Genomic DNA, 13663 nt, shown 5'->3' with positions numbered 1-13663 from the left:
GACAGAAGGCAGATTAGTGGTTGCCTAGGCCTGGAGGAAGGAGAGGATGGGGTAAGGGTGATGAAAATATTCTAAAGGTTTCTTTGGAGGTGATGAAAATATTCTAAAATGGACTATAGTGTTGGTTGCACTTATCTGGGAATATACTAAAACCACTGACGTGTACATTTTAAATGAGTGAATTATATGATCCATGAATTATATCTTTAAAAAACTGTCTTTCAAAAATGGGGCCCTGGCTCCAATCCAGGCCTCTGGGACTTACAGCCTACCTGAGGATACAGACTTAGACATGAAATTATAGATGTCAGGCTTGTTGTGAAAGAGGACAGAACTGAGGCTCCCACCCTAGTCACAGGCCTCGGGTAGGTCGCATGAGGAGGGGCAGCTAAGCTGGACCCCAAAAGCCAGCAAGACTGAGAGGAGGCAAGGAAGCCCGTGGCGGCAGGGTCGGGGGGTGAGGTTCAAGGCTGAGGGATCAGCAACCCTGAGTCAGGGCACACGCAGAGTCAGACAGGCGAGAGCCGGGGACTTCAGGGACGCACATCCACACCCAGGGAAAGAGAAGATGGGACAACAAGGGCCTTACGGCTTCCATTCCCACTTGAAGCCCTGCCACCCTGGACCTGCCCTAGAGCCAGTAAGCTGCTTGCTGATTAAAAACCCAAAGCTCTGAAAACTACAGAGACAATCCAGCCTGGAGTCAGCAAAAACAGAGATGACAACAGGCCACCTCTGTCCCGAAGATGACTATCCAGGGCCCAGGAAACACCCCAGTGGGGTAAAGGAGAAAGGAAGATCCCTCCACCTTCACAGAGAGGTGGGCTCCGGCCCGGTGACCATCCCTGCGGGAATTCCCATCCCAGGGTGGCCCTGTCCTGGATGTAAGCTAGAGGCGCCAGCATGCCCCTTCAGAGCATCCCCCAGGACAGCCCCCTCAGCGCTGCGCAGTTGCGCCCTCACTCTCCTCTTCTCCCCAGAAAGGAGGTGACGCCAGGCAGGCGGGATGAAAGTGCCTCCTGCTGGTGCTCCAGAATTTCATTCCATCAGCTGGGCAAACACCTCCCGAGCTTCTCCCAGGACCTGCCCTGCGCCAGGTGCAGGGATACAGGGAGGATTAGGCCCCCGCCCTACCCCCCGGAGGAAGGGAGAGATGTCTGCTGAAGCCAGAGCCTCCCTGCATTCCACTCCGTCTCCGGAGTTCAAATCGCAGCCCTTCCCAGAGCACCCCCGCAAGGACAGGTGGCGAACAGCCCAAAGAGGCCTGGGTGGAGGTTCTGGAATGAGGTTCCTTGTTTTTGTTTCTGTCTCCCCAGAATGTCTCCCATTTTCTTGTTCCTCTTACCCGCGGGAGACCCTTCCTTGCCCCACTGCCCTCTCCCTCAGTTGTGCTCTGCCCCACACTCTGGGTCCCCTGGGACCCCTTCCTCATCCTGGTCCCATCAGGGGTTCCAGGGAGACTCACTACTGCCACTCTCCTCCTGGAGCTTGAATTGGGGGAAATGGCCACAGAAATGGAGCTGTAAGTGGAGGAGGGGACCTAGGATCACTGTGTCTGGTAGAAGGAAGAGGGTTGCACCCAGCTGGCTGGCATCCCCACACCTAGCTCGATGCCAGGCTCACATCAGCACCCAGTGAAGGGTTTTTGATGTGAACTGACTTGCATGCCTATGAAGAGCATCATTTCGCCCTGAAACTGTGTGGGCAAGTGAGGAATTTGGGCTAAACCTGAAAAAAAGAGAAAAGCCATGCTGCTTGAAAGGGTGGGGATGGGCTCAAGTAAGAGGGGTGCTTTGTCTCTCCTGAGAGGTGTTTAGATTCTATCTCAGCATCATTAACCTGACAGGACAGAGGGCTAGAGGGCCTCGGCTCCTTCCCATCACCCCCTCCTTCTTCAGGGAGATTCCTGAGTCTCCCTTCCCACTGGGGCAGGTCTCAGCATGAACACATCCCAGTGAGTGCCTCTCTCCAGTGCAGACTTGTCCCCAGGCAGAATGGAAACACTCTGAAGGAGGCGGTGGCTTTAGAAAGTCGTCTCATCCTCTGGGATTTCCCTGTCACCCTCCTCCCCACCCACAGGCATGCACACACACACAGAGCAGCCAAGGTTCCCAGGCTCTGCCCAGCCAACCAGCATGGCCCCCTCCCTCATCAGCAGTTCCCCCTCCTCCCAGGGCAATTAGCATCAAGATGAGCCAGCAATCTATCTACACTAGCTCAGCCAGCAGATCTCAGGATTACATCCAGACCAACTCTCAACAGGAAGAAGAAACTGTCAGAGCAGCAAAAGCCCCAGCCCAGAGTTTCCAGGGCTACTCCTCCCCTCTCCCCACCTGCTACCCTTTAAAAATGGCTGAGGACTGTATTTTGCATCGTCTGGTGAAATAATACCTCAGAACTATAAACTGCTAATGGTGACAGCTCATCTCACAACAGGGGTCATGCATGACTGGTCTCAATTACCCCCATCCCGCCCCAGCTGTTAGGGTTGAAGGAAGCTGAGACACGGGTCAGCCCCAGTAATGACTGGTGGGGTAATGATGCCATAACCACTGGAGCAGGAATGAGGTGGGGTTCTGGACCACACCAGGAATGACAGCTTACAGGTGAAGGGAGGCAAAAAAGGGGGAAAGAGGCAGAGATGAAAAGAAGGGGATGAAGAGAGGAGAGAAATGGATAACCACACGAGGCTCCACACAACGTACACCCCGCCCAAACATTTCCACATGTGTCCTTCACATACTATGCAGTAGGTATAATTCCATGTTACAGATGAGGAAACTGAGGCTAGAGAGGTTAGAAAATTTCCCCAGGTCATTTATGTACCAAGGAGGGCGAGTGTTTGCACAGTGATAATAAAATTTTACCCCCTGTCCTGTCTCCCTTTTCCTCCTGCTTTTAATCTTTCCAGTGTCTCCATTCATTCAGCAAAAACACACATCCTGCCTACCACCTGCCTCCACTCTCCTAAGGAGGGATGAAGAGGAGAAACACACACACACACACACACACACACACACACACACGGGTGCCTGCCTCCTGGAGCTTACATTACAGCCTGGGATGATGATGTTAAACAGCAAATCCATGCAGGCAAGGACCTCAGATGGTGAGAACTCCTAAGGAGAGGAGGAAGCAGGGAGAGGAGATGGAGAGTACGTGGAGGAGGGGAATTTAAAGAGAAGGGACCTATGAGCAAAGACCTGGAAGAGTTGAGGGACCCAGCCATGCGGCCATTTGAGGAAAAAAGATTTCCCAGCACAAATGAAAAACAGTAAATGCGAAAAGTGTCTGAGCAGGAGCTTTCCTACCTGTCTGATGGACATACAGGCAGACAGAGTGGCTGGAGCAGAGTGAGCAAAGGACAGACAGACGGAAGGGAGGTCAATGAAAGAGGAGGGCAGACTATGTAGAGTCCTGTATGGCATTTACTCTGGATGTTTGAACTTAGAAATGGCATGATCGGACATGTTTTGTTTCTAAAGGACCACTCTGAACATGGTATTAAGGAAAGACAGAGGGGGCAGAGGAGGAAGCAGGATGACTGGCTGGAAGGATACTTCAATAGACCCTGTGAGGAGTGGTGAACTTGGACCAATACGGGAGCAATGGTGTGGTGAGCAGCAGTAAGGCTCCAGGTATATTTTGAAGGTAGGACTTGTCAATGGGCTGAATGTGGGATATGGAAAAAGTGGATGAACAAAGGATGGCCCCCAAGTTTTTTGCCTGAGCCAGTACAGAGATAGCAAGCCTGGCAAGTAGAATGAATTTCACAGGAACAAGCAATCGGGAGAACAGTTTTGGACAGATTAAATTTGAGATACATAGTTGATAACCAAATAGAGATGTTGATCCAAATACGTGCATGGGGGCACAGAAGGGACATTCAAAGGGATGTTCAGGATAGAGATACACCTTGGCAGCCATCAGCAGACAGATAGTATTTAAAGTCATGAGGCTGTATGATGTCACATAGGGGACAAGTGTAAAGACATGAACAGGTACAAGAGCTGAGCCCAAGGATGCTGTGATGTGTGCAGATCAGGGATATGAGGCTAAACTGGTCAAGAAAAATGAAAAGAAGCAGTCAATAATATGTAAAGAAAATCAAGAGAATGGGTGTCTGGAAACCAAAAAAGGAAATTATTTCAAGGAAAGAGAATGATCAACTATGTCAAATTCTGCTAAATTAAATAATAGCCGAGAATGGACCACTGAATTTAGCAACATGGAGGTTGCTGGCTATCTTCACAAGAACTACTGTGTTATTATTATTTTCTACTTCTCCCTTTGAGACATGCACCTGATACCTGGATCTATGGAGTACAGTGGTAATCTAGAAACAGACGGAAACATCTTCAACTTGATAAAAAATTTATATATGCAGAAAACCTACAACTAACATTGTACTTAACTGTGAGAAACTTGAAGCTTTTCCACCAAAAATCAGGAATAAGGCAAAGATGCCCTCTCTCACCACTGCTTTTCAACATCATACTGGGTATCCTAGCTAATACAGTAAGACAAGAAAAAGAAATAAAAGGTATAGAGACCAGAAGGAAGGAAATAGTGAAGACCTGAGATGGATGACTCTAGTCAAAAGCTCATATTCCCTTCCAAAGTATGGATAGAATCCTGAGTAAGCATCCAAGCAAGCACAAGTTCCCTCAGACCCAGACAAGCAGGACAAATCATGCCACTTTCTAGAACAGAAAAGGTCAACATTTGTCTCTCCATCTATAATGCAAGGAATCCACATAGGTACTACTACAGATATCCCTAATGTGTATTTTAGGGGTTCAAAATCATGTGGTTAACTTTCCACACAGATACATGGCCAAATCATCGGCATGTTTTGGCCTCAAATTATGTCACAAAACTATTGGTTGGTGGAAGTCTTCAAGATAATCTCCCCACACCAGCAGGAATACAGAAACCATCTTTTTTATCTCTATACCTCCGCACCAAGCACATTACCTGAGATAGAGTATTTGGTAATTGCTGAATGAATGAATGAATGTCCTTTGAGAGTCTCAAATCAGACATGTATTACATTAACCCAGATGAGCTTCACTGATGATTCAATTCTTATGTGAACAGTCAAATCAGATTACAGAAGATAGATGAAACACTGCAAAAGGGTTTTGGACTGCTTAATCCATCTACAGGATGCAGTAAACTGTATTCTCACCATATCATTTCTTACTCAGAGCTATGAAGACCCTGCCTCTCTTCTATACACTCCTCATCTATTTAGGGGTTATCTGTGTAGCTGCATTCCTTGCAAGCCTCTTGCTGGAGCTGTTACCAGTCTAACTTTCTGGTGGTTAGCCGCACTTGCAATGGAAAGTCTATTGGATTTAAGACCAAAGAAAATTAATGTCCCCATAATGGCAATTATGGTGGACCTGCGGGAAAAATAGGACAATAATGTTTATGTGTTTATGTGTTTTTAATGTTTATAGGTTTGACGTTATGGCTCTGATTCTGAGGGGAATAGGTGTGTCTGAGATTAGTTCACTGTGAAGGAGGTTACAGGCATAGAGAGTTTCTGCTAACTACCCAAGCTCATAAATGCTTCCAAATGGCTTTTTTCACTTTTATGGGACCAATCCTCAGATCCCCACACACATAAAAGGGGTGAGAGGGATCCACTAGCCCCAGAGGACTCTCAGCTCCAGCTCTCCCCGCTCTGCAGTTGCTGCTCTGCTCTTGCCCAGGACACCATCATGTCTTGCCGCTCCTACAGAGTCAGCTCTGGTCGCTGTGTGGGCAACTTCAGCTCTTGCTCAGCAGTGACACCTCAGAACCTGAACCGCTTCCGGGCCAGCTCTGTCTCCTGCAGGAGTGGGCCCAGCTTCCGGGGTCTTAGCAGCTTTGGCAGTCGGAGCGTCATCAGCTTTGGATCATGCTCACCCCGGATAGCAGCTGTGTGCCCTCGACCCAGCTGCTATGGAGTTGGCTTCGGTGATGGGAGTGGTGCTGGTCTAGGGTTTGGGGTCGGCAGTTGTGTTGGCCTGGGGTTTGGAGCCAGAAGTGGTCTTGGCTATGGCTTCTGCAACCCTGGCTTTGGCTACCGAGTTGGAGGAATTGGAGGGCCAGCAGCCCCATCCATCACAGCAGTGACTGTTAACCAGAGCCTCCTGACCCCGCTCAACCTGGAGATTGACCCCAATGCCCAGAGAGTGAAGAGGGATGAGAAGGAGCAAATCAAGACCCTCAACAACAAATTTGCCTCCTTCATTGACAAGGTACTTGAGACAGCTCAGCCTCTGGGTCTGGGATGATGAGAGCTAAATGCACTGGGGTTACTTTCCCTCAGGAAGAACTGCTCTAGACCCAGGACACAGATCTTGACCCCACATCCTTTGGGATCAACCAAAGGTATGCAGTACGATTTCTGGGTCACTCTGCTGCAGAGCAAGGATGAGCCTGAGGAAGCACTACATGGAGGGAGAGATTGACGGTGGTGGTGGAACATCCAGCCACTGACTAGATGCCTAAAGGGATCTGAACAACCTAGTCATTCAGAAATATCTTCCAAACAGGTTAGAAACACGAACACCTCCGCCAGGTGTTGGCTGGGACAGGTTTAAAAGATTTTGTCCTTTGATATCCTCATGCTCTCTTTGAAGTTTTCATGGTTTCTGAGGATGAGTGGCCACACCTGTTCAGGCTTAAAGAAATGGAGAATGGAGTTGAGTAATTTGTACAAAATTTATACAAAACAAGGAATTCATACCCCTCCCCCTAAGAGGGATATCCAGATTCAGCCAAGTCGCCTAGATTGAGTAGGGAATGATCACTAGTGGTCACTGATCTTCAGGTTGATGAGAGGAACAAAGAGGTGGAACTGACATCCCAGAAGCGGGGATTTATGTCTCCATGAAGTGGGGATTCTCTGATTGTGCCTGAGATTGTAAACTTACCTCTGTGAGCTTCATTTCATGTGAAATGAGGGGTTGGAGTAAATGGTCTCTGCATTCTCCTCCAGCTCTGTAAGTCTCAGCTGATGGAATATTTAGGGTGATGGGTATGACCTACGACCTGAGAGTTCCCACCTCCTAAAGCCACATCCCAGCCCAAATATACTTTACTCTGTTCTTCATTCCCTGCCAGAGATAACTGACATTGGTTTTCAGATGTAGGCCAACTCGGCTCAGGTAGAATCGATTTCTGAATTCCCAGTGAGCTGGCCCTCCCCTCTCTGAGTGTTAAAGGGGAAATGGTTGAAGATTTTGGTTTCAAAGCTTCTGTTTGTAGCTCAGCCTGGTGTGAGGAGGAGTCCCAGACCTGCTCTGCCAGATGCTTCTGAGTTTGAAGGACTGAAAGTCAAACAAAAAAGGGAACAATGGTCACCACGAGGTTGTCACCTCTGACCATATGAGCAACTAGTCCATACATAGGTGATCATATTGAGCACTCAATTGCCATGTCCTTGCCTCTGTGGATTTAGGTGCGGTTCCTGGAACAGCAGAATAAGCTCCTAGAGACAAAGTGGAACTTCCTCCAAGAGCAGAAATGTGCCAAGAGCAACCTGGAGCCCCTCTTCGAGAACTACATCACCAACCTACGCAGGCAGCTGGATGTAGTGAACAGTGATCAGGCCCGGTTGGAGGCTGAGAGGAACCACATGCAGGATGTCCTGGAGGGTTTCAAGAAGAAGTGAGTGGCATCTGGACCATATGGACCAAAGACAGGCATAGGGCTGGTCCCCAGTGCAGCAGCCAAGCTCAGATTGGAGCCCCTGGAAGGATCAGAGTTGAATGCTGGTTTCAATTCCCAGCCTGGAGACAGGAGCAGGGCAGTGATATGTACGGGAGGGTGAGGCCCCTTCGGGTCCTGAGGAATAAAGAGACCTGGGATTGGGCACAGTCTGTCCCTAATCCTGCCTGTGCACATGGGTGAGTTGACCCCAGAAAAAGGAAACCCCTGGTTCTGTAAACAGTGCCCAGGTCCAGCCACAAGCAGGATGCTACTTCCTCTAAGGTCAAGTGCAGTGACCCTAAGGCATTTCCAGCAGAGAACCACAGCCAAGGTTCAGATTTTCAGATCCCACACCCAATTTGAGAAAGTAAAAGGGATTTGGAGAAACCAAAGTCTAAAAGGTCTTAAAGATGGGGCAGAGTGGAGAACATGAGGATGGAAACAGGGAGCCAGGCTCCTGGCTGGGGCAAGAGAGGTCATAAAAGGTGATAACTGGGGAGCTGGGAGTAATCAGCTCTGGGTTCAGGGGGAGAACGCACCCTCTTCATCTTTACCACTCAGGTATGAAGAGGAAGTGGGTCTTCGGGCCAGTGCTGAGAATGAGTTCGTGGCTCTGAAGAAGGTAAGGAGAATAACAGGTACAGGCAGACTTTCCCTCCAGACAGACAAATGTTTTCCACATCCCAGGATGCTGCCCGGGCAGCCCTGTGACTACTCACACACAGTGGACCCCCGAAGGCCACAACTGCTTCCCTTCGAAGTTCTGATTTGGTCTCCAATGACTTAAGGTCTTCATGAGAAGAGAGGTTTGAAGAGATGACATTTTAGGAGTCTTGGATTATCCAGATTCTTCTTGCCTCTAAATAAGCATCGAGAAAGGTCCAGCATCCCTGGGGGTTTGACGTTGCCCAAGGGAGAACAAGAGTCATTAAGCTGTATTTCCACCCCATGACTCTCCCACCTCTCCCACTTGGCCTGCCCCTGTGGAGATTAGTCTGATCTTCCCAGCCATCTCCAGACCCTGCCAAGGTGGGGAGGTTAAACAGTACACAGATAATGAGCATTTTATTCTTCTCTCTTTGATGCAGGATGTGGATACAGCGTTCTTAAGCAAGGCTGATCTAGAGGCCAATGTGGATACCCTAATTCAGGAAATCGACTTCCTGAAAACCCTGTATGAGGCGGTAAGGGCTCATCCCCTCTGAGCCATCCAAGGAGATCATTGTGTGGCCTGGACTCCCTGGGGGATTCATTGGACTAGTGTATTTTCTAATATTTGGTATCATACATCTTTCTTCCCATCAAATCTATATTCTGTAAATGCTGATAAATATACAAGTGGAGAAGGTAAGGGGAGCCTGACTCAGGTCTATGAATCAACTCCTTCTTGGCCAATCTACTGATGGCCAGGAAAGGTTTGGGTCTAGGAATGTCACTTCTATCTCCTGATGAGAAGACTGGAAAACTGACTTGCTGGGACATGTAAGATGTGTTACCTAATTAGTCAAATGAACTAGCTATCTTTTGCTTCATAAGGTCTTTTTGGTCTGGGATAGACCTAATTTCAGAACTGAATGTCTGGCTCTGAGTAGAAAGGCTGAAGAAATCTCCCTTTGAGGCCATTGCCTTGCAGACCAGTTCTCAGCCCTCGCCCATCCCCACTGCCAAGTCTCTTAAGGACCTGGGATACAGGAACTCCTGGATCACCATGTTCTAAAACGTCGTCAGCTCTCAATGATCCACGACTGGCACAGTCACTGTGTGGCTAAACCAAAGAAATGTTTAAGCTTTATCATGGTTCTTACTCCCCTCCACAAATCCTTAGCGCCCCCCGCCCAGTTTTACTAGTCACCTAAACAAGTTAGGGTGTTGAAGGGATGTCTCCTAGTATACAACAAGGGTTTAAAGTCAAGCTGAAATGGTTTGGGGTCACCTCCTCTTCTTTGCCCTCAGTTTGCATGATCTGCTCTGTTGCTTTGCCCTGAAGAAATAAGCAATGCTCTGTCTCCTGACTCTAAGTTCTGGGGACCCTGTGACAAAGCCCCGGCCATTGCTGGGACCCATTGATGGGAGTCAGTCCATCTGTCTCACTTATCTTCCAACACAGGAAATCCAGTTACTACAGTCACACATCTCAGAGACATCAGTCATTGTGAAGATGGACAACAGCCGGGACTTGAATGTTGACGGGATCATCGCCGATATCAAAGCCCAGTATGAAGAGATCGCAAGACGCAGTCGAGCTGATGCGGAGGCCTGGTACCAGACCAAGGTGGGCAGGAGGGTGATGGGGAAGGGGTGCAGGCAGCCCTGGGATGACAAAGATGACAAAGTGGGTTGTGATCTTGACCCAATCTTCGAATCATCCCTTTCTCCCACCAACCCCTAGTACGAGGAGATGCGAGTGACAGCTGGCCAGCACTGTGACAACCTGCGCAACACTCGGGATGAGATGAATGAGCTGAACCGGCTGATCCAGAGGCTGAAGGCAGAGATCGAGCATGCCAAGGCTCAGGTGGGCAAAGGAAAAAGAAAGCCCCATAAGGAACACAGGCAGAGCCCCAAGCTTTGGGGAGCCCAAGGTGGATGACGTGGGGGAGGCAACTGGGACCCAGAAACAGAGGGATGGGAAGAATTAGTCCCAGAAGACTTCCTGGAGAAGGAAAATGTGGAAGGAAAGGAGAGACTCTTAATCTCCGAAAATGTACAAGGAAAGTTCTTGGGCTCACTTAAAGGGGCAGGCAAGCAAAAAGAATGGCTTTATTCTCTGGACCTCCTGGGTCTTAAGAGCAACAGAAATCAGTAAGTGCAAAATCAGTGAGGATGAAAATGGCAGAAAAGCAATGTTCCACTCCCTGGCGACATCAAACTACAGGATGACAAGCCCCTCCATGGGCTCCGTTCCTGGCTTGGCACCAGGCTGTGTCCCCACAGACAGGGGCAGTGTTTCTAGCCCAACCTGAGGATCCCCTAGTTCCTGCCAGAGCCCATCTTCAAACTGCCCTCCCCGCAGCGCTGCAAGCTGGAGGCCGCCGTGGCTGAGGCCGAGCAGCAGGGAGAAGCTGCCCTCAATGATGCCAAATGCAAGCTGGCGGAACTGGAGGGTGCGCTGCAGCAAGCCAAGCAAGATATGGCACGGCAGCTGAAGGAGTACCAGGAGCTCATGAATGTCAAGCTGGCCCTGGACATCGAGATTGCTACCTACAGGCGCCTGCTGGAAGGCGAGGAGATCCGGTGAGTGCTTTCAGTGCAGCAACTGGAGTGAGGTCAGACTTCTAGCTTCTAGAAAGTCTAAGTGGGGGAAGGAACCAGGAACAATTTTTCCTACAAACCTCATTGGATTGCCCTTGGCAGGGGTTTAGAAGATGCCTCTAGTTCTTGTGCCTCTAAGTGCAAGCTTGTAGACAGACTGCATCAAATCATAGAGAGTTCTGCTTGATTGGTTAGCTTGTTTAAAAAAAGAAAAAGAAGACATTCTCTCAAATATTTTGCTTCAATAGTTGTGGAGGGTTTAGGGACATGTGAGTTTTAAAAACTCCCCAGATGCTTATGCAGACATGGGTGAGAACCACTGTCCACACAGCCAAAAAAGCCCTCTCATAGCAGGGAGGTTTTCAGAGAACAACATGGTTGTGAACTGACTTGCTTCTTTCTCTTTTCAGGATCTGTGAAGGTGTTGGACCAGTAGACATAGGTAAGACCCTTCAGTCTCTTCTTCTTCACACATGTCTCTCCTAGAACCCTTCAAATTTCCTTTAAACTCAAGCCCACATTGTGGTCAGGAGCCCATGGCTGGACTGGCCATGACAGCCAGAGGAGCAGGGATCATCTGGCCCTTGGACTGAGAACATCCTTAGCTGACTTAGGTATTAAGACATGCCCAGCGCCTGCCTCCCCAGAGCTAAGCAATCAGTCACCAATTGGGGTTGAGCTAAGTAAAGCTTAATCAGACTAGAGACCTGGGTCATGGAGGTGTGTCCAGTGGAGACTAGAGGGCTAGAGAGCACAGCCATTTAGTGAGTCAGGAGGAACTGAAAACAGGCCCTCTTTAGGGGTGGGCAATGTGGAGATTTCCAAGGGGCAAGATGTAACTGGAAGAAGCCCTGTGGCTTTATTATGGAGGCTACTGGATAATTCAGCTCACCAGCACCCTCACACAACCCAACCAGACTTTGGCCATATATAAATAACAGTGGACTTACCGCTGTATGCCAACACCTGGGGAACTGGCTGAACTCTTCCATTTTAGTCCAAATGTTCCATTTTAGTCACTTTAGTGACTCCACTAAAGTCAAAGTCCATTTGGACTTTAGTGAAGTCACAACCTTTGAGTCACCCAGGCAAAAGGACGGAAAAGTGGGTATTGACTACGTAGATAGTAGGAACCCCTGGGGCCCAGGCCACTTCTGTCTGTCCTCTCCGAGCGTGGAGGGTGAGGCAGCCTCTCTGAGGGTTTCTTCCTTCTGCAGCGGTGAGTAGCTCCCGGGGCGGCCTGGTGTGCGGGCCCGAGTCCCTGTACAGCAGCTCCAGCCTCTGCCGTGGCGGGGTCATCATCTCCGGAAGCGGCAGCAGCAGCAACATCCGGTCCAGCGGCTTCTGCAGCTCCAGCGTGGGCGGGGCCCGGGTCGTGGGCGGTGGGGACCTGCTGGGCGCTGGCTCCCGAGGGGGCTCGGTGCTGGTGGGCGAAGTCTGCGCTCCCAGCGTCCCCTGCCCACTGCCCACCGAGGGCGGCTTCAGCAGCTGCAGTGGCGGCCGTAGCAGCCGCAGTTCCACAGTCCGCTTCGTGTCCACCACCACCTCCCACCGGACCAAGCACTGAGAGCAAGTGCTGGCCAGCCACCGCTCTCAGAAGAACCATCTCCACGCCTTCTGCTTCTGTCCCCAGGGTGCCCTGAGTCAGGCTGGAGGGTGCTCTAGGTACCCCTCCTGCGGGGAAGCCACGGGCTGCTCTGCCTGGTCTCTGTCCTTTGGGGGGATTTTTTACACCCCTTAGATGCTCCATCCACAGGCCCCAAAGGACTGGCTTTCTCCCTGACTCCCAGTTTCCTAACTTTGGGTCACTCCTCACCACCCAGCCCAACAGCCTAAAGAAAGTACAAAAACCAGTATGTTGGGGGAGAAATGGACCAGTTCAATGCCAGAAAGAATGTGCCTGGGCACCATCACCATCCTAACTTTGGATTAACTTCAAGAATGGAGAGCTGGCTGTCCACAGACCAGGGGTCCTCAGCCCACCAGCCTCTGCTTCCCTCTCCTAACTTTCCCTGGCAGAAGGTTCTTTTCTCCTCTTCCTGACCCAGAAGGAGCCACAATCTTCAGTGGCCCAAGGGATCCCTGAGTCCCCAGAGATGGTTCTTCTCCAAGTGGCATCGGTCCTGACTGCTGCTCTTCCTGGGGTGTTGGTTTAACTCCAGCATGCGAGTCCACGAGGTGGATGGGTACTGGTGGAGAGGCGGGCCCTGCAACACTCCATGCCCCTGCTGGTGTTGTGAGGGAAGTCCAGCCTTCCACTGCAAGAGGGTTTATGTCTGCAAGCTCCAAGGAGGCCTGGGCTGGGGTGGGTGCCTGTTTGTACTACTCTTTGTGTTGCTGGAATTTCAATAAACTTGCAAGCTAACATGTCTAGGACTCTGGCCTCTCTTTACCAGTCATGCTGGGGGTGGGGGATCTTGCCTCCTAGATTCCACTAGCTCAATCCCTTGGGGACTTGCTAAGGGCAGAGACTGGTGTCCTGGGACAGAGGATGTACTAAGAAAAGAGCCCTCAGGCCCCTCCCTGGAGGGGCACATAGTTCAGCAAGGGAGATGAGACATACAGCAAAAGCTCTGAAAAAGAATGCCAAGCAGCCCACTTCTCTCCATGTGTTGCCCTCCACCCTCCTTCCACCAAGGCAAACCCTTCCATTTGTTTCCCAGGTCCCACCCACCCCCAGTTCCTCTGGGATCATTGTAGGGGC

At 50.1% G+C, this 13663-nt stretch overlaps 1 protein-coding gene across 1 annotated transcript; it reads left to right on the top strand.

Annotated features, from left to right (window-relative positions):
* Window positions 1-5490: 5490 nt before the first annotated feature.
* On the top strand, window positions 5491-13324 carry KRT84 (keratin 84). Its single transcript, XM_027542947.1, has 9 exons — window positions 5491-6251; window positions 7457-7665; window positions 8269-8329; window positions 8796-8891; window positions 9815-9979; window positions 10097-10222; window positions 10721-10941; window positions 11370-11401; window positions 12177-13324. Exons 1-9 carry the CDS (start codon window positions 5730-5732, stop codon window positions 12524-12526), a joined length of 1782 nt encoding a protein of 593 aa, XP_027398748.1. The 5' UTR covers window positions 5491-5729; the 3' UTR covers window positions 12527-13324.
* Window positions 13325-13663: the final 339 nt, after the last annotated feature.

The sequence above is a fragment of the Bos indicus x Bos taurus genome, chromosome 5 (assembly GCF_003369695.1).
Source record: "Bos indicus x Bos taurus breed Angus x Brahman F1 hybrid chromosome 5, Bos_hybrid_MaternalHap_v2.0, whole genome shotgun sequence".
Taxonomy (NCBI): domain Eukaryota; kingdom Metazoa; phylum Chordata; class Mammalia; order Artiodactyla; family Bovidae; genus Bos; species Bos indicus x Bos taurus.
This window is presented reverse-complemented; position numbering and strand designations above follow the sequence as displayed.

Excerpts from the sequence above, each read along its gene's own strand:
- KRT84 (XM_027542947.1), top strand. The coding sequence starts at position 5,730 with ATGTCTTGCCGCTCCTACAGAGTCAGCTCTGGTCGCTGTGTGGGCAAC. Across the intron at positions 8,892-9,814 it reads TGAAAACCCTGTATGAGGCG|GAAATCCAGTTACTACAGTC; the intron begins GTAAGGGCTCAT and ends CTTCCAACACAG. Across the intron at positions 10,223-10,720 it reads TCGAGCATGCCAAGGCTCAG|CGCTGCAAGCTGGAGGCCGC; the intron begins GTGGGCAAAGGA and ends CCCTCCCCGCAG.